General features: G+C 48.4%; 2 protein-coding genes across 9 annotated transcripts in view; one reads left to right on the top strand and one right to left on the bottom strand.

Annotated features, from left to right (window-relative positions):
• Positions 1 to 12,151: 12,151 nt before the first annotated feature.
• Positions 12,152 to 25,940, bottom strand: MRPL14 (mitochondrial ribosomal protein L14). Of its 3 annotated transcripts, none has more exons than XM_518503.9 (3): positions 25,785 to 25,940; positions 15,001 to 15,089; positions 12,152 to 12,667 (listed from the first exon to the last, which is right to left on the bottom strand). In XM_518503.9, exons 2-3 carry the CDS (start codon positions 15,069 to 15,071, stop codon positions 12,301 to 12,303), a joined length of 438 nt encoding a protein of 145 aa, XP_518503.1. In that variant the 5' UTR covers positions 15,072 to 15,089; positions 25,785 to 25,940; the 3' UTR covers positions 12,152 to 12,300. The 3 variants fall into 3 exon arrangements, with proteins under 3 accessions (XP_518503.1, XP_001140913.1, XP_016811096.1); XM_001140913.7 differs by having other exon boundaries at positions 25,696 to 25,859; XM_016955607.4 differs by lacking the exon at positions 25,785 to 25,940 and adding an exon at positions 24,428 to 24,618.
• TMEM63B (transmembrane protein 63B) overlaps positions 25,347 to 26,534 on the top strand; it is a 28,693-nt gene continuing 27,505 nt past the window's right edge. The window contains exons 1-2 of one of the 6 annotated variants that reach the window (XM_054685857.2): positions 25,384 to 25,620; positions 26,164 to 26,307. In XM_054685857.2, coding sequence (XP_054541832.1) covers positions 25,612 to 25,620; positions 26,164 to 26,307 — 153 coding nt within the window. In that variant the 5' untranslated portion in view covers positions 25,384 to 25,611. Of the gene's footprint in view, positions 25,621 to 25,930; positions 26,120 to 26,163; positions 26,308 to 26,534 lie in introns of those variants that run through there. The other 5 variants (XM_063813050.1, XM_016955603.4, XM_016955601.4 and 2 more) reach the window with 5 other exon arrangements.

Genomic DNA, 26,534 nt, shown 5'->3' on the forward strand with positions numbered 1-26,534 from the left:
GTAGATGGTCAGAAATAGCGTCCAGGGATGGCATCAAATAGTTGTTTACTTTCCCCATCAAATCAACCTTCGTCCAAGTCAGATAAGCCCCAGGGGTCCCCCCAGGGGTCTCCATGCAGAGCCTAGGCTCTCCATCAGGCAGCCTGATCCCAATTCCCTGGGTCTGGGCGTCACCGGACAGCCTTCAGGGTAAAATGCAGACCATACTAGTGGGCCTTCTCTTGCTGATGATATTGATCTCTTAGTAACTTACTGTGCCAACATATTCTTACCAAAGACCCCCTCGAAACAAGGGGAGAACCACCTGTCTACAAGAAGAGTTGCTCAGGTGTCTCCCATCCTAAAATCCTTATGTCGACCTCCAGTTACAGCCCATCTCTCTCCTTCCCTTCTCAGCCAAGCTTCTTGCAGAAGTCACCTGCACTTCCCCCTTCTCACCCCACCACAGGCTGCCTGACCCCACTGCTTCACCAGTGACGGCCTGTAGCCACTCCACCTGTCCCTCCACAGGCCTCACTTCATCTGTTGAGGTTGACCACTTCCTCTTGGAACATCGCCTCCCTGGCTTCCAGGACTCCACTTCCCCAGTCCTCCTCCCATCTCCTTGACTGTCTTCTTGACTCCCCACCCAGCTTCTTCCTGCCCACCTGCCTCCTAAACATCGGCTTCTCCAGCGCTCCACCCTGGCTTACTGCGCCTCTCTCCCCAGCCTGTCGTTGGGTGACCTCATGATTAGAAGCACCGTGCATTTCTGAAGCCTCTCAAGTCTCTCTCCCTCTATTCTCACCCCTGACCTTATGTTTGGTGTACCGTACTGTCAACAAAACACTTGCAACTAAACAAGCAGAAAAGAATTCCCTCCCTTCTCCTCTCTCCCCTGCTAAGATCCTGAACTCCATAAAGAGCCCCATCCATTCCACCAAGTCAGAGCCCTAGAAGGTACCCTCACCTCCATCCACCTCCAAACTTTCACCAGATCCTGCCTATTCCACCTCAGGGGAAGTTTATCAATTGAGTAGCCCAACAGGTTTAAGACTGCAGGTGCAGGGAGGCATGGATGCGCTTTATTTCTTGGACATGGCTCAGAGGAGGGGCAGCTCCAGAGCACAAGGGCAGGGCGAGAGGCAGCACAGGCCAGCAGGAGAGAAAGCCCTGTAGCCCAGATCACACACAGTCTCACCAGACCCCCAGCTGTGCATTGGCTGCTGCAGGCATCTCCCCTCCCTGCCTCAGCCCAGGCCTCCACCAGTCAGCAGCTGAGCTGGCCCAGCTCCCCTCCACAGGAACAGCCTGCAGCTTGCCCTGTGCTCACCCCCAACCCCCTACCCCATTCTCCTTCACTATGAAGTTCCTCTGAATACAAAGCCCACCTCTCAATAACCTATCCCAAGATAATTTTGTTGTGCTAACTTGAATTTCTGAACTCCCTGCCCTGTTTCCCAGCATGGTCCTTTCTCTATGCCAAGCTACTTCTACCTACTAAATAGCTATTTTCCCTCAAATCTTTCTTAACTCCTGTCCTCCATCTCTGCCTTGCCTTACCAGAGTATTATGTTGTTTTGTTTTGTGTTTCTTTTTTTTTTTTTTTTTTTTTTTGAGACGAAGTCTTGCTCTGTCACCCAGGCTGGAGTGCAGTGGCACGATCTCAGCTCACTCAACCTCCGCCTCCCGGGTTTAAGCGATTCTCCTGTCTCAGCCTCCCGAGTAGCCAGGATTACAGGTGCATGCCACCACGCCCAGCTAATTTTCGTATTTTTGGTAGAGATAGTTTCGCCACGCTGGCCAGACTGGTCTCAAACTCCTGACCTCAGATGATCTACCTGCCTCGGCCTCCCAAAGTGCAGGAATTACAGGTGTGAGCCACCGCGCCTGGCCATCTCTTGAATTTACTGAATTCCCTGCTCCCTTCCTGGCCCCTCATACCATCCCTTTTAGAGGGGTTCTTTGCACAGCAGCTGAGTGATCTTAATAAATGTCCAGCTGGGATGGGGAGCCACTGGCCAGTTAAAGCAGGGCAGTGACAGGGTTAAAGTCCCAGCACCTAGTGCAACCTATGTAGCCTTCCCTGGCCTGGCCCGTCAGCTACCTCAGCCCCACTGCAACCCTCTAGGTACCTCAAACAGCTGGTAGGTCCCGGCACATCCCATCCGGCATCACACCTCTGGTTTTGGCTGGGATGAAAGGGTATTCCCACTTCAGCCTGTCACTTGACTAACTCTGACTGTCCAGCTTCCAGGCTCTGGGCATCTCCTCAGGAAGCCTTTCTGACCCTCCTGGGTCAGTGTTGCCACAGCACATGGGCTCCTGTCACCTGCTGCAGGAGGCAGAAACTGCTCATGGATCTGTCTCCCTTCCGAGAGCTTCTCCAGGGCAAGATCCATATTTTGCCCATCTGGGCACACACAGTAAATGTTTGCATCAGTCAGCGTCCAAGCAGGCAACAGGGGGCCACTTGAATTGGGATAACGTGAGGAGAATTTAACAAAGGGACTGTTTACAAAGGTGTGAACCAGTACAGTGGGTGCTGCAGTGCCCTGACGCCAAGGCCCCAAGAGTGTAGAGCACTGCCTGAGGGGCTGTGACATATGACTGAAGAGTGTGGTCAGCCCTGCAGGAATGGGAGCCCGCTGATGCAGTCCATACAGGTCAGCCTCCTGGGGCACAGGGCAGGGTGGAAAAGGGTGAGAGGGACCCCGAGGGACAGATTAAGATGTCCAACCCAGGGCTCAATGTCAATTGAACAGAACTTCACTGATGAGACACCCTGAGCAGGGTTCCACAGACCGACCACTTCTCCAAGGAGAAAACAACATTCCAGGCCAAAGATGTGCCAAGGCTCACCTGTGGGGTCAGCATGGCTTATGCCGGTGTAAAGGCAGCAACAGTACCGACAGGGTTGGAGAAGCAATGAGCAAAGTCGAGGTCTCCAAGTGGGACAAACCCCCGCCTCCAGGTTGAGAGCACCGAGTGAGCAGAGTTCCTCCGCCAGGCTGCAAGGGACTTCCTTAGCTTGGGTTTTCCAGATGAGGAACTGGGTCTGGAGGTGAGTGATGGCCCTTTGTGGGGATGGGGAAGAACCCACGCTCTTTCTTCACTTGATAACTCACTCAGCAAACATTAAGAACCCACTTGGAAATGGGTGTTAACAGCTCCAGGGTGAGCCAAGACCCAGGAAGCCCCCAGTTGGCCAAGTGCAGAGAATGAAGACTGGCCCATTTCCTTGGCAGAGTAGATGACCAAGCTGTGGAGTGACAGGAAACAGTGGTGTTAAATAAGGCCAGGAGCCAACCTCCAGCAGGAAGCACTGACCTCAGCTTGGGCCGGAAGGTGGTGACCTAAGAGGCAACTGGAAGTAACTACAAGTATCCACAGTGGTCATCCAACAGATGCTTCCGGAAAACTATTTTAATAGCTGAGGGAAGGCACATTACCAAGAAATATTTCCACCACAGGTCAGTGCAGCAGAAAAAGCAGAAGAAATGCGGTCAGGTGGTCCTGACTTCAAATCTCAGCCTGCCACTTGACTACAAGTCCCTTAACTCTTCTCAGCCTGGGTTTTCTCACGCATGAATCAGACACAATAATCACACAGCATCATTGTGAAGACTTGGAAGGGAATATGCAAAGTGTCCAGCACAAAACTGGCATAAAGCAAGCCCTCAATAAATTGGTTTCTCTTGTCTGTTCCTACTACCATGTGCCACAGACCAAGGCTGAAAGAGATGTGGTTTCTACCTCCAAGAGCTGCCTCCGGTGGGCAGCCAGATTGTCGCAAGAAGTTGGCAGCATGCCAAGACCAGGTCAGAGCCCTGGATTGAAATGTGAAGTTCCAGAAGGAAAAGGAACAGCACTGCTGCTGTAGGAGAATGGACAGGACTTCGTAAAAAACAAAAATGAGGCCAGGCGCGGTGGCTCACGCCTGTAATCCTAGCACTTTGGGAGGCCAAGGCAGGTGGATCACCTGAGGTCTGGAGTTTGAGAGCAGCCTGACCAACATGGAGAAACCCCGTCTCTACTAAAAATACAAAATTAGCCGGGTGTGGTGGCGCATGCCTGTAATCCCAGCTACTCGGGAGGCTGAGGCAGGGGAATCACTTGAACCCGGGAGGTGGAGGTTGTGGTGAGCCGAGATCGTGCCACTGCATTCCAGCCTGGGCAACAAGAGTGAAACACCGTCTGCAAAAAAAAAAAAAAAAAAGAAAAGAGAAAAGTAGGACAAACCCAAAAGTGACTCCAAAGTTGTAAGATTTGTAAGGCAAGAAGGTTGCTGGTGCCACTGCTAAGACAGTCCTGAGAGGTAAGGGCAGAGGCAGAAACCAAAGCTCTGAGAAATGTGACCAGCTAAAGTGACCTGAGATGCGAGCCAGTGGTGGAGCCCAAGCTAAAGCTTTGGCCTCAACCCCCCACCCAGAGCACTGCACATGCAATCATGTGGACCAGTTCTCCCCACCTCACTCTGTGAGCCAAATGGCCCCAGTCCTCCAATGGCCTTGACTGCTGGCCTCAACCCTTCAGTAAACTGCAGCCTTTCTACATTTTCCAACACCTACTCCAGCTTTAGGGCCCAAATCATGGCAATCGGCAGATAAACAGTGATCAAGTGCATATCTCCATGGATTGCAATGTGGCTTCATTCCTGTAATTCTACACCACTATTTATGAACCATTGGCTCACTATGACTCCCAGATGCTCTCTGTCCTCCTTATACACAACAGGTCCCACCTAGTCTCACCCTTAAGACTGTCAACACTTGGGGCCAGGGAGTTCTTTGTTGTGCGGGCAGTCCTGCACATTGTAGCATGGCCAGCAGCATCCCTGGACTCTACCCACTAGATGCTGCCCCCAGTTGTGACAACCAACACTATCTCCAGACATTGCCAAATGTCCCCAGCTGAGAACCACTGCCTTATCTCTTGTACAGCTTTTTTTTCCCCCTAAACATGAAAAGTAAAAATACATGCCAGCTTAAGCGGTTATAGACATCATAGAATATCTTAAACTGGAGTCATAAACCGGAGTTTAATGGGGAAACAGGAAACACTGGGCATCTGGCCAGTGTGGGTGAAGCCCTTGGGATAAGGATCTATGTGGAGATAGGCAACTCTGTCCACCATGGGTCCTTGTAGACACTCCATAATGTCTTAATTTTTACCAACCCCTATACTAGATGTCTATATGCAGACTCCTAAATTGAGAATACAAATTTTAACTTTTCAGCTCTCATATTTTTGTGCATCTACTAAGCATCAGCGATAGAACTATGAACAAGACAGAGACTGCTCCTGAGCCCATGGGCTTGCCCAGTTTCAAAGTGCTGTAAGAAGTGCTATGCTGAGGACCAACAAGGCTCAGCCTGGGCCCCACAGAGGAAGGAAAACACTGGCCCAACTCTACCACTTACTTACTGTTTCCTATCTTTAAAACAGGGACACCAGCCCTACCTACTACTCAGAGTTGTTACCAAGGCCTGGAGTCACAGAAGTTCTAGGCTGGAAGAAACTTTCTAGGACTAAAAGGTGAAGGCACTGCAAACTGGAAAGTGCTGCACAGAGGTAGAGGTCTGCCAGGGGGGTTCAGAAATCACATGGATCCCAGTGAGGAAGCACCTACTCAGAAGAAAAAGCAGCGAGGTGGGCTCTGAAGCTTTCAGACCCAGTGAGGAATGCAGGGGTCGGAGAGGTTTCAGACCACAGCTCACAAGCATCCTGCCTCCCTCTGACCCAGCAGCACCACATTCTCCAACCACCTGGTCCACATGCCTTGGGAAGTCCTGCTCCTCAGCGCAGCTGAAATTCTCTCAACTCCTCACAAGCAATGCTGCTTCCTGCCCCTCAGGCGGGACAGGTATGGCCCCATTCAAAAGTATTTTTCGGGCCAGGCGTGGTGGCTCACGCCTGTAATCCCAGCATTTTGGGAGGCCAAGGTAGGCAGATCACTTGAGATCAGGAGTCTGAGACCAGCCTGACCAACATGTTGAAACCCCATCTCAGCCAGGCACGGTGGCTCACGCCTGTAATCCCAGCACTTTGGGAGGCCGAGGCGGGTGGATCACAAGGTCAGGAGATCGAGACCATCCTGGCTAACACGGTGAAACCCCGTCTCTACTAAAAAAACACAAAAAATTAGCTGGGCGTGGTGACGGGCACTTGTAGTCCCAGCTACTCAGGAGGCTGAGGCAGGAGAATGGTGTGAACCTGGGGGACGGAGCTTGCAGTGAGCCAAGATAGTGCCACTGCACTCCAGCCTGGGCGAAAGAGCAAAACTCCATCTCAAAAAAAAAAAAAGAAACCCCATCTCTACTAATAACACAAAAATTAGCTGGGCATGGTGGTGGGCACCTGTAATCCCAACTACTTGGGAGGCTGAGGCAGGAGAATCGCTTGAACCCGGGAGGTGGAGGTTGCAGTGACCTGAGATCACACCATTGCACTCCAGCCTGGGCAACAGAGTGAAACGGTGTCTTATGTCACAGTCAGATGCAGTGAAAAGAGCTGGACTGGGCATGAGAAAACTCAAGTTCTAGTCCCAAATCTGTTACTCTCATATGTGAAATGTGGGTGGCTCCTCAGCTCCCCAAGTCGACATGGTCATCATGAATGGTCCAAACCACAATGGTGGGAATCCACTTCAGCTTTGTTTTGAAATAAACTGTTCTGAAGCTATAGGTGAGTTAACTCCAACAAAGCCTTGCCCTCAATTATGGGGACCCAGCCTGGAGAAACAAAATCCAGAGATAACCTTGAAACCTAATTTCAGACAAGGATTTCATCCTTCTTTACCTGCAAACCTTTTACCAGACCTGGCTGCATAACTGATGAGTTAATGCAGTTGGTTGACAGGATGCTAGTAGACACACGGACAAATGAAAGCCCTGCTCCCTGACCCATGTGCACCTGCCTCTTTGCAGACATCAGCCATGGCCAGCCAGGAAGGGCACTGGGTTAGCCTGTGGGGATGGGGCAGCACAGCCCACTCCCTGCCTGGGAAACCCACTGGAGGCCAGGTATAGTATCCCTTGAGAAGGCCAGCACCCAAAGGTCTCTCTTTCTCTCCTCTTCCTGTGCTGGGCAGCCCCCTGAGAAGTGGTGCCAATCAACAGGGAGCTCAGTGGGGAGCAGGGAGAGCAGCTGTGATCACACACTGGATCATCAGTCCAGATCGGCCAAGAACTGTCTCTACTGAGCATGTAAACACTTGGCCTCAAATCAGTTGCCAATCAAGGTTTCATAATATCCAAAGGTATCACAATTATTCAAGAGTTCTTGTGAAACTCCCAAAATAAAATAAGTTTAATTTTCATTTAAAAAATGCCTGCAGCATGTCTTATGAAACAGCCTGCCATAATATCAAGCAAATGACAACAGATTACTGTTCCCAAATCTAGCTGGGAATCACCATCTTTATACTGAAAGTTGAGAAGCAAACTCATCACCACTTTCAGCTCAGGAAGCCCAAATAATTCAGAAAATTACTAATATTTGGCAAAATAATTCAGCAAGAAGGTGTCGAAAATGCTGGAAAGAACTGAATTGTGATCCGTTACCATTCTCCCGGTGGGAAAGAATGAAACAGAAGTCCCATGATTTTAAGTATGAATTACAAAATTAGAGGAAGAAAAGGCATGCAGCTGCTGGTACAGATTTGAATTTCAGTTAAGCATTTGAGTCCAGTATCATACAATTTTTGTCAAAAACAAGATTTCTCAGCCACTGAGAAAGAAAATGAAAGACCATGAGAAGAGGCCAAGAAAGGCAATGAGAGGCCTGAACAAGGACACTGAGGAGGCTGCGCACGGCGAGGTTGGAGCGGAACAGCCTTGGGCTCCCACCTGCACAGTAGGATCTCACCCCCGGATTGACCCCAGCCCTGGCCCTCCTCCACACTCTTGACACAGGAGGAGGCACGCCTCCAGTGAATTCTGCCTCACAGTGGCTGCTGCCCTCCTAAGTGCAAGGCTGGGCTTGAGAATTTCAGGGGAGAAACTCAGTGGTGAGTGCTTCTCCGCAGCTGCAGCAGCTGGTACTTAATGGCTCTTAATTTCCCTGCTTTCTGTGCTACTTCCCAAAGGCACACAGAAAGTGGACTGGACTTCTGTGCCAGAGGTGACTAGCTTCAGGAGTGCCGATGGTGGCAAGGCCTCTCTGCACATGCTTTGGTCAGGTCCCCCCTCACCTCATCAACAGCCAAGAGCACATCCCTCAATGTGGCTGGTCCTTAGGAGTCACACCCACTGGCCAGAGGTCCTGAGCACCAAGCCCTCAAGCAATAAGCTCCCAACTCCTCCAGAGGCTGTGGCTAGTTAGCAGCAGGGTTCCATCTGGAACCCAGGTCTCTGACTACAGTAACTAACCTAGAGCTCTTTTCTCACATTTCTTCAGCAGTTATCTAGCAGAGGCAGTAGGATCACGAGCAGAGCCAGCCACTTCAGCAAAGAAAGTGTGATGAAGTCCATGAACCCAGAGAATATGTCAGGGGCAGATTCTTAAGGGCACAGAAAACAACAAAAGCAAGTTTATATTCACAGGGAAACATAATCTGTGATTATAAATATTTTATGGGCAAAGAAAGCAGCACTGGCTGAGAGACTGGAGGGAGAGGGTGGACAGCAAATTAGATTCCAGCCTGCAAAGTGATAGGGCAGCTGGAAAAGCAGCAAAGCCGAGGCTATTCTGGGCTGTGCTGCGAGGGCCTGCGTCACAGGCCCTGGCCACAGTCTTTGTTGAAACCACAGCCTTCCAGCGGTCAGCACAGAACACCTTGGGGAGAGGGTTTAAGTCCAGGAAGACCAGAGGAGGGGACAGCGAGGACAGAGGAGAGTCATCTGAATGACTCTGGTGAACCTCAACAGCAGGGAGGCAGGTGACGGGAGGCAGCACCCTGCAAGCACGTGAAAGGAAGACAATTCCTGCTGACTAAGGGCAGAGGAAGAAGTGAGGCTGACCCCAGAAAGCAAGCCACCTGAGAAGCCAGAAGGCAGCTTGGGTCAAGCTGCCCCAGTGAGAGCAAAGGTCCAGCCCTTGAGCAAGTGGTGCCAGGCTAAGAACAATTCCACCCTCCCTTTGCCTCAGGCCAGGGTTCTCTACCTCCCACAGCCTTTAGGAAGTAGCACAGAAAGCAGGGACATTCAGAACCTGCTGAGCACCAGCTCCTGCCACTGGAGAGAACCAACACTGGCAAAGCAGGCCCTGGTTTCGATGATTCCTCCTCTTTGGCCACATCCAACCACTGCAGCAGAGCATGTCCTTCCAGAGGGCCAGAAGGAAAGGATATTAGCTCCTAAAATACCCAGAGTACCTTGAATCAGGCTTAGTCAGAGGAGCCCTGGGGAGCGATGTGCTCCTCCAATGGAAGATGTAAAACTAAGAGCCTCTGCCTCATTGCAGTCAACGCTCGGTGGGCAACGGGCTCCAAGGTGTGCCCACAGAACTCAGGAAAATCAGAACATCAGCCTCTAGAATCACAGCTAGTAAGAATCAGGTCAAGATGGAGTAGACTCATCAATTACGAAAGGAAGACCCAATGATGTTGTGGGAGGACCCTGGGTTGGAAGTCACAGGATCCAGCTCTGAGACCAGCTGTACCACTTCATAATTGTAGAACCTTGAGAAATCACCTCTTACCTCTGAAACTCAGTGTCCTCAGTGTTATTCCAATTTAAGAGATTTATATCCAGCTACCTACTCAACATCTCTTCAATGTCTCAAAGGCGCCTCCATTCAGCTTGCCCACAACTGCTCTTCTTCCCTAATCCTCCAGCCTAGCTCCAAGTTCAACACAACCAACCATCCAGGCATAGAAGCCGGAAACCTCAGACCCATCCCTGGCCTTTCTCCATTAGTATTCCCCATTACTAACCCATTACCAAGTCAACTCCACCTCCTAAAGATGCCCACTGCCCTCCACCACCATCCCGGTCCATATTATCACCTCGCATATAGTCTATTGCAAAGCACACACTCATCCATTCTGGCCTCCCTGAGGAGCTCTCTGCAGAGCAAATCTAACCATGTCTCCCCTCCCACCAGCTTTATCCCACTTGCTAAATTACTCTCCAACAACATCCCAGTGCCCCCAGTATGAGGAAAATCTTCCGAGGGCTCGTAAGGCCCCACTCCTCTTTTGGCTTCAACCCACACCATGTTCCCTCTTGTGGCTCCAGCCACACTGGCTTTTTCTTCTAGACCTGGCATTTATCCCATTCCCTCCTGTCACAGGGTTTGTGCACATGCCCTTCCTTCTACCGGCAACATCTCCTCCTCTTCTCTCACCTAGCTAATGCCTATTCATTTATTTCACTGTGAGTGAAGTGCACTAAAGTATACAGCTCAGTAAGTATTTACAGATGTCTATCTTCATGGAACTCCCACACAGATCTAGATTTAGAACATTCCTGAGACCCAGAAGTTTCCCTCTTTCCCCTTTCCAGTCTGCACCTTCCCTACCCCCCAGGTAACCACTACTGACTTCTATCACTGTACCTATTCGGACTGCAGCTGATGCAATCCTTCCTCAGGGAGCTGCCTCTGATCCCATTGAAAAACTCTTAGCTCCTTTATCACAGACCCTTGCTACACTTGGGACTTTGCACTTGTTTGAGGAATTGATTCATGTTGGTTTCCCCTGGGACTCTATAAGCTCCAGGAAGGCAGGGGCCACACCTGTTTTTACTCACCTTTGTTTTTTCAGTGCTGACCCATGCAGTCGTGACAATAGGAAATAGCTAATTCCTATTTCTAAAAGTATCTATTGAGTGTTTTGTGTGTTTTTTTTTTAAAGAGACAGGTCTTGCCATGTTGCTAACGCTGGATTCAACTCTTGGGCTCAAGTGCTCCTCCTACTTCAGCTTCCTGAGGAGCTGAGACTACAAGCATGGGCCACCATGCCCAACCTGAGTGCTTATTATTGCCAGGTTATCATTCTAAGCACTTACAGGTACAAACTCATTTAATCTTCACATCAATTCTATCAAGAAGGACCATTATTACATCCCCCTTTTACAGATAAGGAAACTGAGCCACAGAAAAGTAAAATAATTTGCCTACAGTCATTAAGTGGTAGAGTCAGGATTCAAACCCTTACAGTCTGGCTACAAGAGCCTGTGTTCCTAATTATTATCCTACTCTGACTCTCAGAAGCCACTGTGATTAGTTACTCATTTAATGAGTTAACTACCTAAGGTATTCTAAATGAATAAATAAAAAAGGGCCGGGCACAGTGGGTCACACCTGTAATCCCAGCACTTTGGGAAGCCCAGGCAGGCGGATCACAAGGTCAGGAGTTCAAGAACAGCCTGACCAACATGGTGAAACCCTGTCTCTACTAAAAATACAAAAATCAGCCGGGTGTGGTGCTGCATGCCTGTAATCCCAGCTACTCAGGAGGCTGAGGCAGGAGAATTGCTTGAACCCGGGAGGCGGAGGTTGCAGTGAGCCAAGATCGTGCCACTGCACTCCAGCCTGGGTGACAGAGCGAGACTCCGTCTCAAAAACGAAAAAAAAAAAAAAAGAATTTACAAATAAGTTGATGAGGTTCCACTAAAGAAACTAAGGGAGCCTCTAAATCTTCCCATGCAGACCAACAGATGAACGAAAGATAACTGTCACTGAATCACTTGCACAGGCCCAAGATTATGTCATCTGCAAAATGTAAGAATGTATCCATTTCTCCAGCAGTCCAGGAAGGAAGCTCTGCTACTGGGCACAGAGGAGTGTTCCGGCAGACTATCCAGAATAAAGAAAGGATTACTGTCTGGGCTTTACTGCTGCCTAAAAGAAATGTTCACTAGATTAAATCAGCCTCTCTGCTCTTATTCCATGCTAACCCGGTCATCTTTATAACCATTTAAAGCCTCAAGCCCACTAATACAGGAAGAGGATATTTTGGATGAGAAAAATAAAAACAAATATCTTTTGGTTAGAGCCACGGTACATTTATAAATTGGCATTTGGTGTGTACCTCAGTTTTCCAGGGCCTGACAGTCCTGGATGAACTTACAGGGTCCAAACCAGAAAAGCAAGGGCTCAGACCCTGGCACCAAGGCTGCTCCATGTAAAGAATGCTACCCCGTGTGGCCAGACTTGGGTAAGCCACCTTTCAACTGCTTCAGTGTAATTTATTTTCCCACATCCCAGAAAGCTCTGGAAAAACACATAAATGAATACATTTATTCTCTCACAGGATACTACACTGTTACCCAGTGTGAAGGGAGCAGCCATGTGGCTCCCAAGCTCCCTTAGCAAAAGTGTGGTTCTCAGAACTGCTCCATTCACGAGTCCTGCAACCAGAGGCCTGGGCTCAACTCACACAAAGTTCTGAGCAATGGCCAGCACCTTGGAATACTCGCCTTCCCGCTTGCGCAGGCTGGTGGGGATGGGTGTCTTAATTCGAGTCCCCACAGGGTTCCCATTGTCCTCAATGAGGACCACGTTGTTGGAGTCGAATCTGGGGGTCATTCGGGGGCCAGGCATGCAGTGCCCCACAATGAGCGCCTTTTTCTTCTGTCCCTTGATGGCCAGTAGTATCTGGTCGCCCACCTTGCCCACTCCATTCTTCTTATAGACATGGATGCAGCGAGGAGCCCGATGGTATGGGCTGTTCCCCAGGGCACTGTTGTCCACCACTCGTACCCGCGTCATCTTCTGAATCGCACTCAGACTCCCAGTGGTGCTGGTGGGAGGAAAAAAAAAGTCTGCAGTCTGTATCTCTCATGGTCAGGGTGCACAGGCCTCTGAGAGGTCAAGGCTAGGGAGAATGTACATGTCAGCAACACACACAGAGCAGAGTGCTGTCCAGGAGCAGCAACAGAAAGTCAGGACTTTGTGAAGACTTATCTGTACCCACAACAGTTTCCTCACAATTGAGAGCTTCTGCTGTTGTGTCAAGGTCTCGATTTGGATGGGTTTTAAAGAGAACCCAATTTTTCTGTGACAATGAACTTCACAGCAGCCATAACTTAAAGCCTTTGCTTTCCAAAAGGACTCTGAGGACTTAAAGGAATCCCTTATGGGCTAGGCCTCACCCACTGCCTATCCTGAAAAACCTGCTTCCCCAGAATACACCATTCCCTAATTTTATTTTTTTTTGAGATGGAGTCTCGCTCTGTCGCCCAGGCTAGAGTGCGGTGGCGCCATCTCAGCTCACTGCAAGCTCCACCTCCCGGGTTCACACCATTCTCCTGCCTCAGCCTCCCAAGTAGCTAGGAATACATGCGCCTGCTGCCATGCCCAGCTAATTTTTTGTATTTTTTAGTAGAGACAGGGTTTCACCGTGTTAGCCAGGATGGTCTCGATCTCCTGACCTCGTGATCCGCCCGCCTCAGCCTCCCAAAGTGCTGAGATTACAGGCGTTGAGCCACCGCGCCCGGTCCCCTAATTTTCTTATTTACATGTTGCTCGGAACTAGAAGATATGGGTAAGTTTACTAAGGGAATTCTCTGACACAACATACCAGAAACTGGTAATAAGTCAAGGTAACAATCTTCTGTTTTAATACATTTTTTCTCATTAGAAAAAAAAATTTTAGAGAGTACTTATTGAAGACAGACAAGGTATTATTAAGCATGCAGATTACAGTGGGATTCCTATTTTCCTGATGCTAGCACCTGATGCTGGTGTTTCCGCAGGGTAATCCTAGGACCTCTTCTCTCGTTTTTTATGCCTACTCTGGGCAATCTTACCCATTAGCATTGCTGCCAACTAGTAAATTCCATCTCCAGCCCCGCCTCTCCTCTATATTCTAGTTCTATATATTTCCACTCTCCTCAACTCCCTACAACATGCTCTATAGATACTGCAAACTCAGTAGGTCCCAAACTGATCTCACTGCCTCCCCTTGCAAACCTCCTCCTGCTGCTACACTTCTTATCTAGATAATGGCTTCTCCAGCAGCACCAGAAGCCAAGCCATAAACCTCTCTCCACCAACATGAACTGGCCACCAAGTCCTGTTAATATCACCCCCTAAGCACCTATGTCCTTTCTCTCCAATCCCGCCAACAACTTCCTTCATTTAGCAGCTCACTTTCCTACACCAAGACTGTGACATTAGTGTCCTAGTTGGTTCCCTTTGCACTTCACTTTGCCAACAAAGAGCTCTCTTTAGAACATAAAAGTGATGCTACTCCCCACCATCTACACTGTCAACAACCTTGTCCCAATTTACCTACCTTCTAAGGCTACACATCCTACCACTCTGGGCAGGAGAACCAGGAACCACTTCCCCAAGCACACCCTGCCTCCCAATTCTCCCTGGAGGCCTAGACAGGATCTGCCCCCACCTCCCTTTTGAAAGACTGCCTCCACTCTTTCTCCTCCTCTTCCTCCACTAGCAGCTCCTATATGAAGCCTTCCAAAGCACTGTACAATCCTCTATTATAATATTCTATCACATTTTCTTAGAGTTACTTATTTTCAAGTTTGCTCCTGTGGCTGACAGTGAGAATTCTTTCAGGACAGAAAGCAACTCTCTTTCATCTCTGTATGGCCAACCCCAGGCGCGGTGCTCAGGAAATGCCTGTGGGATGAGGGCATGACGGGGCCAGGAGGCATGTCTGCCAACGAGTGTGCCTCCTGTGCTCTCCTGGCTTAGCATCTACAAGGAGGGGAGGGTGTCACACTTCTATCATGCTCAAGTTCTTGGTAATAAGCATGTATTATTTTTGTAATTTAAAAAATTCCGTTTTTAAAAGGATTTTAATGCTCTAGGGGAATGATAGGGTTGAGAGATGTCAGATTCACTGTAAGAGTCTTGCAAGGACTGAAGAGTAAAAGCTTCCACCATATGCCATTCCCCGTCACACTTCTAACAGCAACATCACCTCTTTACCTATCCCCCATCCTGTGACCAGACCAACCAGGCCAGCTCAGCCTGATCACTTTAGCTTTCCCCAACCCCATGCCCACCTCCCTGAGTTTTTACTCCTGTTCTAGTCACCATAATACCCAGCCCTGATAGGAAGCTTACACAAAGACACAGTTTTAAGAACTTAATGGGAAAAGTTACCTGAAACAGCGATGGCTCAGCGCTCTGCTTACACAGGTGAAGGGGCCCCAGAGCCCAGTAAAGAAAGCCATGGGATCCCAAGATAGATCCTGCAGGAAAAACGAGAGGGGGGAAAAATTGGTTTCTAAGTCAGAGCCCTTAAAGCCAGTTTTCTTTGGGGACTTGTGTGGGAGATGGCACTTCCAGCACAAGATCATTAGTCACAAAATATAAATCTTAGTGGTTAAAGGATACACAGATGATTAGACAGAGCTGTAGCTCCGATTTTGCTGATTCACATTCTAACTCTGGGGTTGGAGAGGGAGAATGGCCCACAACAGCTTCTGCTATAAAAAAATACAACAGCACAGAGAATGCCTTCCTTATTATATCACTTCCACAGGCAGGAGGAAAATATGAGCCCTTGGTTATAAACCCAGCCAGGGACTTCTTCTCGAGTCCTCCATAGAGGAAAAACTGCACACTATTGCCCTTTTTGATATTCATATGCCTTCTGAAACCAGCACTTTAACTCCCTAAAAGAAAGTAAATTATCTAAGCAGCCACCCAAGTTGTCTATCACTACATCACCTTTCCCCCAAATGTAAAGGCCAGAACACCTGTACAGCTCAAGGCCAGCAAAGCAAAGCCAAAGGCTGCTCTTGCCAAGTCAAAGACCAAAGTCTTTATTTGGGTCAGTCTCCCAAACAACACTGTAACATGGAAAACTGACCTACACCATACTACAGCTGAAAGTGGGCTTTGGGAAACCAACTTGAAGAGTTACCTAAAAGAGCAAACACCAACCCAAGACTTGTGACTCCAGTTTTCAGAATCTCAACCCTGTTGCTCCCTAGCACTAACAAATATGGAGGCTGCCAGTGCCCTGAAACACCTGAACATCACTTCAGAGCATGCTTCAGAAAGGCCTGTAGCCAGCTGCAAAACACACCTGTTTTTCCACCCAAACGTTTGGCAGCAGAGGTGCCCATTCAAGAGGTCTGCCGAGAAAAGCCTCTACATTGTAGTATTTACACACAGCTTTGCTATGCACAAGTTCAAACCACCTCAGATAAGATTTTATTTAATAAGAATGTTAGGGTGGGGCAGGGGAATCCACTCCTCCCCAGGAATACCTAGACACTCCATACTTTCTTTTCTTTCCTTGAGACAGGTCTTGCTCTGTCACCCATGCTGGAATGTAGTGGTGCACCTGCAGCTCACTGCAGTCCCGAACTCCCCAAACTCAGGTGATCCTCCCACCTCAGCCTCCCAAGTAGTCAGGACCACAGACACGCACCAGGACGCCTGGCTAATTTTTTGTGTGGTTTTTTTTTTTTTTTTTTGTAGAGATGATGGTCTCACTATGTTGCCCAGGCTGGCCTTGAACTCCTGAGTTCATGCAATCCTCCCGCCTCAGCCCTGTAAAGTGCTGGGATTATGGGTGTGAGCCACCCACCACACCTGGCCTTTAAATGCTTATTAACTATAATTTAGCCTCAAATCCCAAACTTACTCCCAAATGTTTTCCTTAAGACAACCCATGAAGCATCAGCCAAAATGTAATTATGATTAGAAAAATCAAATGCAAAAGAAGGCAGCTAATGTATGCAACTACTAACATCTGACACACAGAGAATCACAGACTACCAAATGAGACTAGCTTTACTTTTACTGGTGAGATGACCCTGGACAAGTAACCAAACTGTTGAGCTTTGGTTTACCATCTGTAACACAGGGATACTAATAGTATCTGCCCCCAAGGTAGTTATGAGGATTCAATTAGATAAGCCATGCAAAGCACCTTAGCACAGTGCCTGGCACTCATTACCTATTAGCTATCATCATCATGATGTCATATATCATTTTAAAGATTAGAAAATTGATATACAGGCAGATTAAGTGACTTGTGTAGAGTCCCACAATTAGTCAAGGGCAGAAACAGAACTGGATCCAGGTTCAGTCCAAGAGTGTTCCAACCGCACTCTGCAGCCTTGCTCTGCTATACCAAAGCTCATTTCACAGGAGAGCCCTGGGTGTCAAGCAGCTTTAAGGGTCATTTGGCCTCTTTCTGTGTTCTTTGTTTATGAACACTTATCAAATGGTTACAATGTGTCACACAGCAGGCTAAGTGTCTTACATTAACTATCTCATTTAAACCTCATGGCCGGGCACGGTGGCTCACGCCTGTAATCCCAGCACTTGGGGAGGCCGAGGTGGGCAGATCACCTGAGGTCGGGAGTTTGAGGTCAGTCTGACTAACATAGAGAAACCCTGTCTCTACTAAAAATACAAAATTAGCCAGGCGTGGTGGCACATGTCTGTAATCCCAGCTACTCAGGAAGCTGAGGCAGGAGAATCGCTTGAATCCAGGAGGTGGAAGTTGCGGTGAGCCGAGATCGCATCATTGCACTCCAGCCTGGGCAACAAGGGCAAAACTCCGTCTCAAAAATAAATAAATAAAATAAACCTCAAAAAACCCTATGAAATGGGTACAATTATTATTAGCCTCATTGTTATACACAAGGAAATAAAGCCCAGAGAGGTTAAATAACTTGCCCAAGGTCACATGGCTAGGAATGACTAGGCTGAAATATGAACCCCAGTTGTGGGCTTCCTAAACCCATGCTCTTACTCAACAGAGTAAACATGGCAACTTTAATTTAAATATTAATATTTTACAACTATTAAATCATTCCTGTTCCATCAAGAATACTGACGTCAGCTGGGCGCGGTGGCTCATGCCTGTAATCCCAGCACTTTGGGAGGCCAAGGCAGGCGGATCACTTGAGGCCAAGGTCAGGAGTTTGAGACCAGCCTGGCCAACATGGTGAAACCCTTCTCTACTAAAAATACAAAAATAAGCCGGGCATGGTGGAGGCCGCCTGTAGTCCCAGGTACTCAGGAGGCTGAGACAGGAGAATCGCTTGAACCCATGAGGCAAAGGTTGCAGTGAGCCAAGGTTGGGCCACTGCACTCCAGCCTGAGCAATACAGTGAGACTCCGTCTCAAAAAAAAAAAAGAATACTGACGTCACATGCACATTTTACTCACAGCCAATTCAGTGCTTGCTGAATCAACTGAAATGTAGACACATATCAGGTGAAAATTATTCACTTTAATCTAAGTTTTGAAGACAATTTGTAGTGTAGGAGGCAAGAAGAGATCAATACTCAGAGCAATAACTAAAAACTGGCAAAAAACAACAAAACAAAACTTCTGAAAAGCAGAGTCCTTCTGGTCCAGGCTGCAGTTAACTCAAATCCCTGCCAAGCTGTTCCCATCTGATGCTGGCAGGCCCTTGGCTCCCTGAGAGAGAAGAGTGTCCTGAACGACTCCACAGAACCCTCAAGATTAACCCAGCACCACCCACATTCCCTCTCCCGAGAAGTGCAACTCCCTGCCTCTCAACACCGCACTGCTTCCTCAAGAACACTGACATTAGTCCAAGAACTGCAGAAGCACTTAAGGGCTTCCCAGAACTTTCCTGACTCAGGTATCATCACAAAGCACCTCCCTACACTCTGTAAGGCTGTCAGTGCACAAACACAAACTCAGGCCTCCTCTCTGCACCTTGCTCACAAGCCATCTCCACAACCAACACTCATCTCTGCCCAGACAAATGTGACCCAGCTCCACAAGCATCTCCTCCACAAAGTCTTGTGTCAAACGGCAGCATCAATTGCTACCCCTCCTGAACACTGGGACATCCTTGTGCCAGTGCAACTCTCACTGAACCAATATTCACTATCCAAACACCCATAATGAGTAAATTTGTATACTTTGAGATAAGGCCGATGTCCTTTAACATTCTATTTCTTCCCACTCACTATCCAAAATTCAGAAACCAGATATTCTGACAACATGGCATCTGAACGTGCTACAGGAATTCAGGAGCCACACAGACTTCGATGGAAAGGATTACCTGTACTGCCCTCAAACCCAAGAGTGATATATTCATGTCTCCAGGAAGCACTTCCCAATTCAGTGACTTTTCACTAGCTTTTTAGTGGATCTGATATTGACCTCTAGACCTAAACCCAAAGGACTCAGACATCAAATGGCCAGCAGTTAGCATTCCTATGAACTTGAAAGCACAAAAGAATCAAATATTCACTTATTGTATATATGTCCCTTATCCCTCCAAAAAAACAAACTGTTATACCCTCCTCTTCCACCCTAGCAAAAGACCCCAGCCAGTCCTGATAACAGTAGGAGTGCAATAAATACTTGTTGAATAAAATAAATGAGGTAGCCAGGAGAAAGACAGATCCCCCATGGCTCTGACGGAGGGAAATCCAGAAACGGCAGAGCTCTTATCTGTATTTTTGGAATCAGGACATGTCAGGCAAACATGCTGTAAGAGAATGATGGTGCTAATCATGGAGGATTAGCCCGTGCTTTGTTTCCAGGCCCCCTGGACTCACCTCCTGGGCCTGGTGCCTACACTGCCCACTATGGAAAATGCCTGATCCCACCACTAAAATAACTGTTTCAGATCAGGGAAGAGCAATGGAGGCAGCAATTTACTTCAAAGCAACTTTGATGGACCCTGATATTATTTCCTAGCATAAATCCACCCTATGGACACAGACCCTGAATCACTTCAGACCTAGTCTATATATAATGGTTGTTTTACAAGCAATGTCACTCTGGATCTTGTCCACAGGAGACTGACTTCAATGACAGTTCCTTCTCTACAACACTCTCACTTAGAGGAGGACAGGTATTTGGAAAACTTTGGCGCCAGAGATGGCATTTCATGCCACTTCCTGGTCAGCACTAAGTATTACCCTCCTGTTTTAGAATATGAATCACAACTTCTCCTTAAAAAGAGCTGGGGTGGGGGGTGGGAAGAGAGGGTGGGTGGAAGGAAAAGAAAAAAGAAATTCATACAATCTAAGCCATGCTAATTTTCCATCTTGCTTTAAGATCTCCCTTCAGTTGTAGAGGCAAGGGAGGACTATGGATTTCAACGGAATACGGGGGAATTGCCATCGCCCTACAGATCCCATTGGAATGTATGCTCTGTGAGAGCAGGGACCAGCCCTTGCTCTGCTCAGTGCCAGACACTCAGTGCCCAGAACTGTGCCTAGCACACCTACAGCTTAGTGACTCTCTGTTAGGTGAACAGAACTGATTTATGACTGGGCATAGTGGCTCACGCCTATAATCCCAACACTTTGGGAGGCCAAGGCGGGCGGATCCCCTGAGGTCAGGAGTTTCAGACCAGCCTGACCAACATAGTGAAACCCCATCTCTACCAAAAATACAAAAATTAGTGGGGCGTGGTGGCACGTGCCTGTAGTCCCAGCTACAGCCCGGCTGAGGCAGGAGAATCTCTTGAACCTGGGAGGTGGAGGTTGCAGTGAGCCGAGATCACACCACTGCACCCCAGCCTAGGCAATAGAGTAAGACTCTGTCTCAAAAAAAAAAAAAAAAGAACTGATTTATAATTCAACCTCCAGCTCCAGAGAGGCTCCATTTCAGTGGGGTTGGTGGTTTTTCTTGTGCCCTTCACCCAGGCTCCCAGTGACTTGGGAGAGCCTCATAGGCACAGAGAGCTCTTTCCCCCCCGCCTTTTTTTGGAGACGGAGTCTTGCTCTGTCGCCCTGGCTGGAGTACAGTGGCGCCATCTCAGCTCACTGCAAGCTCTGCCTCCCGGGTTCACACCATTCTCCTGCCTCAGCCTCCCAAGTAGCTGGGACTACAGGCGCCCGCCACCAAGCCCAGCTAATTTTTTGTATTTTTAGTAGAGACGGGGGTTTCACTGTGTTAGCCAGGATGGTCTTGATCTCCTGACCTCGTGATCCGCCTGCCTCGGCCTCCTAAAGTGCTGGGATTACAGGCATGAGCCACCGCGCCCTGCCAGAGAGCTCATTTTTAGCTACTCTGAGTTGGAAGGGCAGACACAAAGACCCTGTACCTCTGATGCTTTGTGGAAAGCTGGAAAGTACCATTACTTTAAGTTTTGAGGATCAGCAAAATATAATTAGTATCACAGATCTATATATAATTACACATTGTTTCTACCTAAACAATTTCAATCTTTAGGTGCCTGGCCGGTTACATTTTAAAGACCTTTCAAAGAAAATGGCCTCTAAGTAGTACTTAGATATGACAGAAAAAGGAGAAAACAAAAAGTTCAGCACAATCACAAATGAGCCTTTAAAGGAGGTTCTGCTAGTATGTAACGGACGGGAAAAGAGACACTGAGAAATCAAATGGAAAGCCCAGACACAAAAAGGACAAACTCTGTCAGTGTGAGGATATAAATGTCCTTCTTAATCAAAGTAGGAAAAGCAAAGGCCTGGCAGCTCTAATAAATCAAAAACAAAAAGGAATTCTTGGGACCCTCTGTCCTGTCATGCAAACACAACCCCTCCCATCTCAGGTTTCTCCTCAATCATTCTGGACCAGTAAGTACTTTCATTTGTTGCTTACAGACTCATTACTGTTTTTGCTGCCCAACTATTTCCTTTTAGGAAGTTTGGTGTGTGCGTGGTTTTGTAACCTCACACAATAGCCACAATAGCATGTTATAATTCTCAAAGTACTTTCACACAGATCACTTTCTTTGAAGATTTCAGTCCTAGCACCCAATGGAAACAAAGACAAACAGGAAAGACCAACAGTCTGCAAGGGGGCTGAATCTGCTAAGGATTTTAAATAGTTCTGCAGGCTCCACAGAGTTGGAGAAACGAAGACAGAAATGCTAAGATTTGTTGGTTGACTCGTCCAAGGTTACAAGGCAACAAGGCCCAGACCAGAGCCCAAGGCTGTTTTTATTAAACACTGCGCAATACTTGCACAGTGAAGATGCTGCTTTAGCCACTAATAAGCTTCATGGATACAAATAAATGTTCCACATGCAGGGCAAGTACACCTTCTCCTTTGGCAAGGCTGCAACATAATCTTTAAAAAACTCAGGAAACAAAAAGCCATCTCTTCATTAAATATCTGCACTACACTCAGGACAGCCTCGGACCAAAGCTAAAGCTGATTTTGAGTGGTCTGCCAAGATGTGAGTTCTCACAGCAGCACTATCAATAAGTAAAGTATCCCTCAATAGCATGATCGGCTGTTTCCACCACAGCTACCACTCAGAAAACCCCATTTCTCAACCCCATTTCACAAAGGGAAAACATGTCTAGGGTTCTTGTCCTATATTTGTTTATATAACTTATGCCCCACCTTGTTGCAAAAGTATTTAAATTAGGGCGTGGTGGTTCACACCTGTAATTACACCACTTTGGGAGGCTGAGTGAGGAGGAACACTGGAGCTCAGGGGTTGGGGATTGCAGTGAGCCATAATTTCAGCACAACACTACAGACTGGGTGACAGAGCAAGACCCTGCCTCAAAAAAAAAGTAAGCAGTAGTACTTAGATAGATCTGACAATTCTCAATTATTCAAGATGGTTTTTCAATGTGTAGATTTGTATATTTTATCTACTCCAGTTTTGCTCCCCCTCCCATCCCTACCTCACAAGTGTACAAACATCTATAATCCAGATATAAATTTGTAATATTCTTCATCTGGTCAAACTCAGGAAAAACTGCACAAGTCAAAGTAAAATTCTACTGAATCATATACATAATTCCCTTCCTATTAGTACCTCCATTGGGCTAGGTTTAGGTGGGCTCCAGGTTTATTAAGATGTCAGATAGGCAGGAGAGTAGTGTGAAAAAGTTAAAGAATGGGGGTGGGAGGGTGCTGCTGATGGAAAGCATATATCTCTTTCACTCCATCCTCCCCTTCTCTCACACCAAGTCTGTGGCCCTGGAATCACTTGTCCAGGTCTCAACGACTCTCTGTCAAGCAGAGATCATATTGGGAAAAGCAAAGAGGTCTGGAAATGGAAGTGCTTTAGCTTCACTCATGTAAGGGATCATTTTAATGTGGACAATCCTTCTCTGAATTATCCAGTACAGACTAGATCTGCAGGATAAATAGTTTGTTTACCAGATCCTGGCCAGGAAGAGCAAGCTTGTTCCCTGATTCTCAGGGCAGCACCATAGGTGCCTCTTTAAGATCACAGCCCTGAAAGTGTTTTCAGTTTAGAGTGGACATGGTAAATTACTTCCTCTCTTTTCTAACACATAAAAGATTTTTTGAGTTTTTAACAGAGGGCTCTCCTACTCTGAGTTGTTTCACTGGTGAATGGTAAGCTACTTTACTATGACCTTTTTAAATATTCAGCATATTACCTGACCCAGAACAACATTTCTGAGATCTGAACTGCAGTCTTCTCTTGCATACTAGTTGTCACTGTAAATACACATGTAAAATCATACCAGGGTAAGCTACAACCCAGACAAACCATGAGCCTATAAAATAGAAGGCTAAACCATATCCTGCTTTTCGAGACCCCCCCTACAGCCCTAAGAACTATCCAAGTAACCTGACAGTAGGAAAATCCACCTTAGGTGTGCCCAGGCATGATAATCCCAAAGACATAAATGGAGCAAAATAGGTTTTAAAGAATTCTTGCAACACTGAAGACTAGGAGCTAAGGAGAGTCTAAATAACCATGCTCAGTGCCCAACCACCTGAAAAGTGGACTCCAGGGAAATTTTGTTGTTGTTATCCACCCCGCCCCAAGGGAAACATTTTATCTTTAATATTCAGGAGCAATAATAAAATATTTTGGCCACTGTTCTTCAAGGATTCCACAAGGCACTTAATTCTCATGTCAGGCTTTCTGAAATGCTTGCCCTGGAAAGTGTCACTTGATGGCTCACACACTCCTTGAGGATTAGGTGCTGACCCTAATTAGGCACAGGCAGAAATAGTTCAGGAATCCACATGCTCAGATTCATAACTATACTTTTTGTAAAAAATAAAAACATATAAAAAATGCCTTCTGGCTGGGCAAGGTGGCTCACGCCTGTAATCCCAGCACTTTGAGAGGCTGAGTTGCGTAGATCGATTGAGGTCAGGGGCTGGAGACCAGCCTGGGCAACATGGTGAAACCCTATCTCTACTAAAAATACAAAAATTAGCCAGGAGTGGTGGCTCGCGCCTGCAGTCCCAGCTACTCGGGAGGCTGAGGCATAAGAATTGCTAGATCCCAGGAGAAGCTGCAGTGAGCTGAGATCGCACTGCTGCACCCAGATCTCCCCAGCATGGGCAAGAGAGACTGTCACAAAAAAAAAAAAAAAAAAAAAAAAAAAAAGCCTTCTAGTGATCCTCAGAAATCCAAAAACCAGACAACTATGGCTCCCACTTCCATTTTTCAGATATCCATTATAATGCTATTTGACCTCAAAGAGAATTTTATTGTTCCACACAAGCAATAGATTACACCAATTTCACAACTCCCAGAATCCAAACCCACAAAGACCCTTCCCACCAAGCACTTTACCAAAAACGGGCTTCATCTCCATCTTCCTTTCTGTCACAGTTGAAAAACTGCCCTTCCTAATGAAGCCAACCAACTTCTTACCTCAATAAAATCCTTGTTTTTCAGTAGCACGTACAGTATTTCCAGTGATGAATAGTGAACTGTCTTTCGTCTCACACAGTAACCTCCGTGAAGAAGATCCACCTTGCTCTTTACTGTATATTCCTGGCATGCTAACTGCATCCTCACAGACAATTTTAAGTGACTGAAAACTCAGGCAAAGAAAGGCAAGAGGGCAAATAGAAGGGCACAGGAGACAACGCTTTTCAAATTTTTCTCACTGCGACCTACAGAAACACACTGTAGAACACCTAATACACTCACACGTGTGTGTACACCTGAAGTGTCAAGAAACAGTACCCTAAGTGCAACACCCTCTGATATTTTCTATTTCATTTTAAGTGGCCGTGATCTACTAAACTGATTTCCAACTCACCAATAGGATTCAGTTTGAAAAACACTGCAATAAATCAAACCTTACAGTTGCATTCCACAAGCTACTAATGCACTCTTGAAAATCCAGCATACAGCAGAGACGCTGACCAACTACAAGATCCAAACCCCCCAGGTGGGCAGTGTCCTTCTGTTCAGCAGTGGCAGTTCCCCACCACCACCAGCCCTGAGAGTTAATTATCTCCCAAACTCCCAGAGTTTCCCAAGTAGCCTGAGGTGTCTGTCATATGCCCTTTTAACCTCTTTATAAATTCAGTCCCGTCCGTCTCTTACGGTGGCAAAGTTCATTTATCGTCGGCTGTGGAAAGCAATACTTCCTTTTTGTCCCCTCCAGGAACCAGAAATTAAATGACCAGGTTGGTGCCCGTTGTGCCTTTATGATCTATTTGTGTGGGTGATATATAGAAAGAGTCTCAGTCTCTCCCTTCATCTTTCCAGTCTTAATCACTGGTAGATGCAGTCTCTGGTGAAATAAGAAACCAGGGAACCCCCTGGCCTGGGGGAGGGCGCACTCATCAGCGTTGACAGAGTGAAAGCAAAAACTCAATCCTCACACCACAGAGGCGTCTGGCTAACTCATCTCCAGACCCAAGTTGGGAAAGGGGAGGGGAGCGTGGAAAGCGGAGAAGCCGGAGGAGACGCTCCGGAGTGACCAGCGACGGCTGAACGCAGCCCGCCCTCCCCAAGTCGACGCCGCAACCCGGGTAAAGCAGGTGAGCGCCGGCCACGGACTTGGGGGTCGCAGAAGCAGCCCACGGAGAGCGGAAGGGAGGATGATCCGGGTAAGGGGCCTCCCCTCCCCGTCGGGACCCCTCCCACTGACGCTCTGCCTCCCACTCTGGCCTCTCCTCACTCACCCCGGGGAGTGGGCCTCCCCTACTGGAGAGAAAGGAAGAGGAGAAGGAGGGAATGAGGACTTAACGCCCACCCCTGCCCCCCACCATACCGCTCTCGCCGCCCGGGAAAATCCCGCCGCGGGCCCCACCAGCCAAGCGCCGCCTTCGCCCCACGCGGCCTCTCCCTAGCGCCTGCGCGCTAGGCCCAGCCCGGCGGACGCGATCTGAGAGTGCGCGCGCGCCTTGCGTGCGCCGGCGTGCGGGGCGGGACCTGCGGGGCTCCGCCCCCTCCCCCTCCCTCCTCCCGCTCCCCCTCCCCCATACACTGCCGCGGCCGCCGCAGGAGCCCGGAGCTCGAGCCGCCCAGCGACTCCCCCTCCCCCTCCCCCAGCCCCGCCCCGCCCCAACCCGGGGCTCCGAGCCGGAGCCGAGTCTGCGCCTGGGGGTGAGTACGCGACCCTTACCCAGCCCTCGCTCTTTTCTTCGAAGATCCCACCACCACCCAAAGAAAAAACCTGGACTCAGCTGCGCGTCCCCTCCCTTCAACCTCCTGCGGGACCCAGAGGTGCCCGGGCCCGCGGGACCCAGGGGTGGCGCGCGCTGCCCCCAACCCCGCACCATCCCGAGGCAAATGTGAGTCCTCCAACCCCTGCCGGAGGTCCAGATACGCGCCGCCGGCTCTCCCCAGCCCCGGGGAGATCCCAAAGGGTGGGACCCCCGCCCCCGGCCCCCGAGTGACACTCTTCTCCCACCTGCCCGGTGCAGGTGCGCGTCCCCTGCGCGACCCTCGGGGGTGCCAGCTGCGCCCCGCCTGTCCGCCGCCGTTTGGGGAACTAGCCACCCCCGCCCCCGAGTTTTGG

Source organism: Pan troglodytes, chromosome 5, assembly GCF_028858775.2.
Source record: "Pan troglodytes isolate AG18354 chromosome 5, NHGRI_mPanTro3-v2.0_pri, whole genome shotgun sequence".
Lineage (NCBI taxonomy): Eukaryota > Metazoa > Chordata > Mammalia > Primates > Hominidae > Pan > Pan troglodytes.

Excerpts from the sequence above, each read along its gene's own strand:
- MRPL14 (XM_016955607.4), bottom strand. The coding sequence starts at position 24,568 with ATGCAGTTAGCATGCCAGGAATATACAGTAAAGAGCAAGGTGGATCTT. Across the intron at positions 15,090-24,427 it reads AAAACAAGGATTTTATTGAG|GATCTATCTTGGGATCCCAT; the intron begins GTAAGAAGTTGG and ends TTTTTCCTGCAG. Across the intron at positions 12,668-15,000 it reads CTGAGCCATCGCTGTTTCAG|CACCACTGGGAGTCTGAGTG; the intron begins GTAACTTTTCCC and ends TCCTCCCACCAG.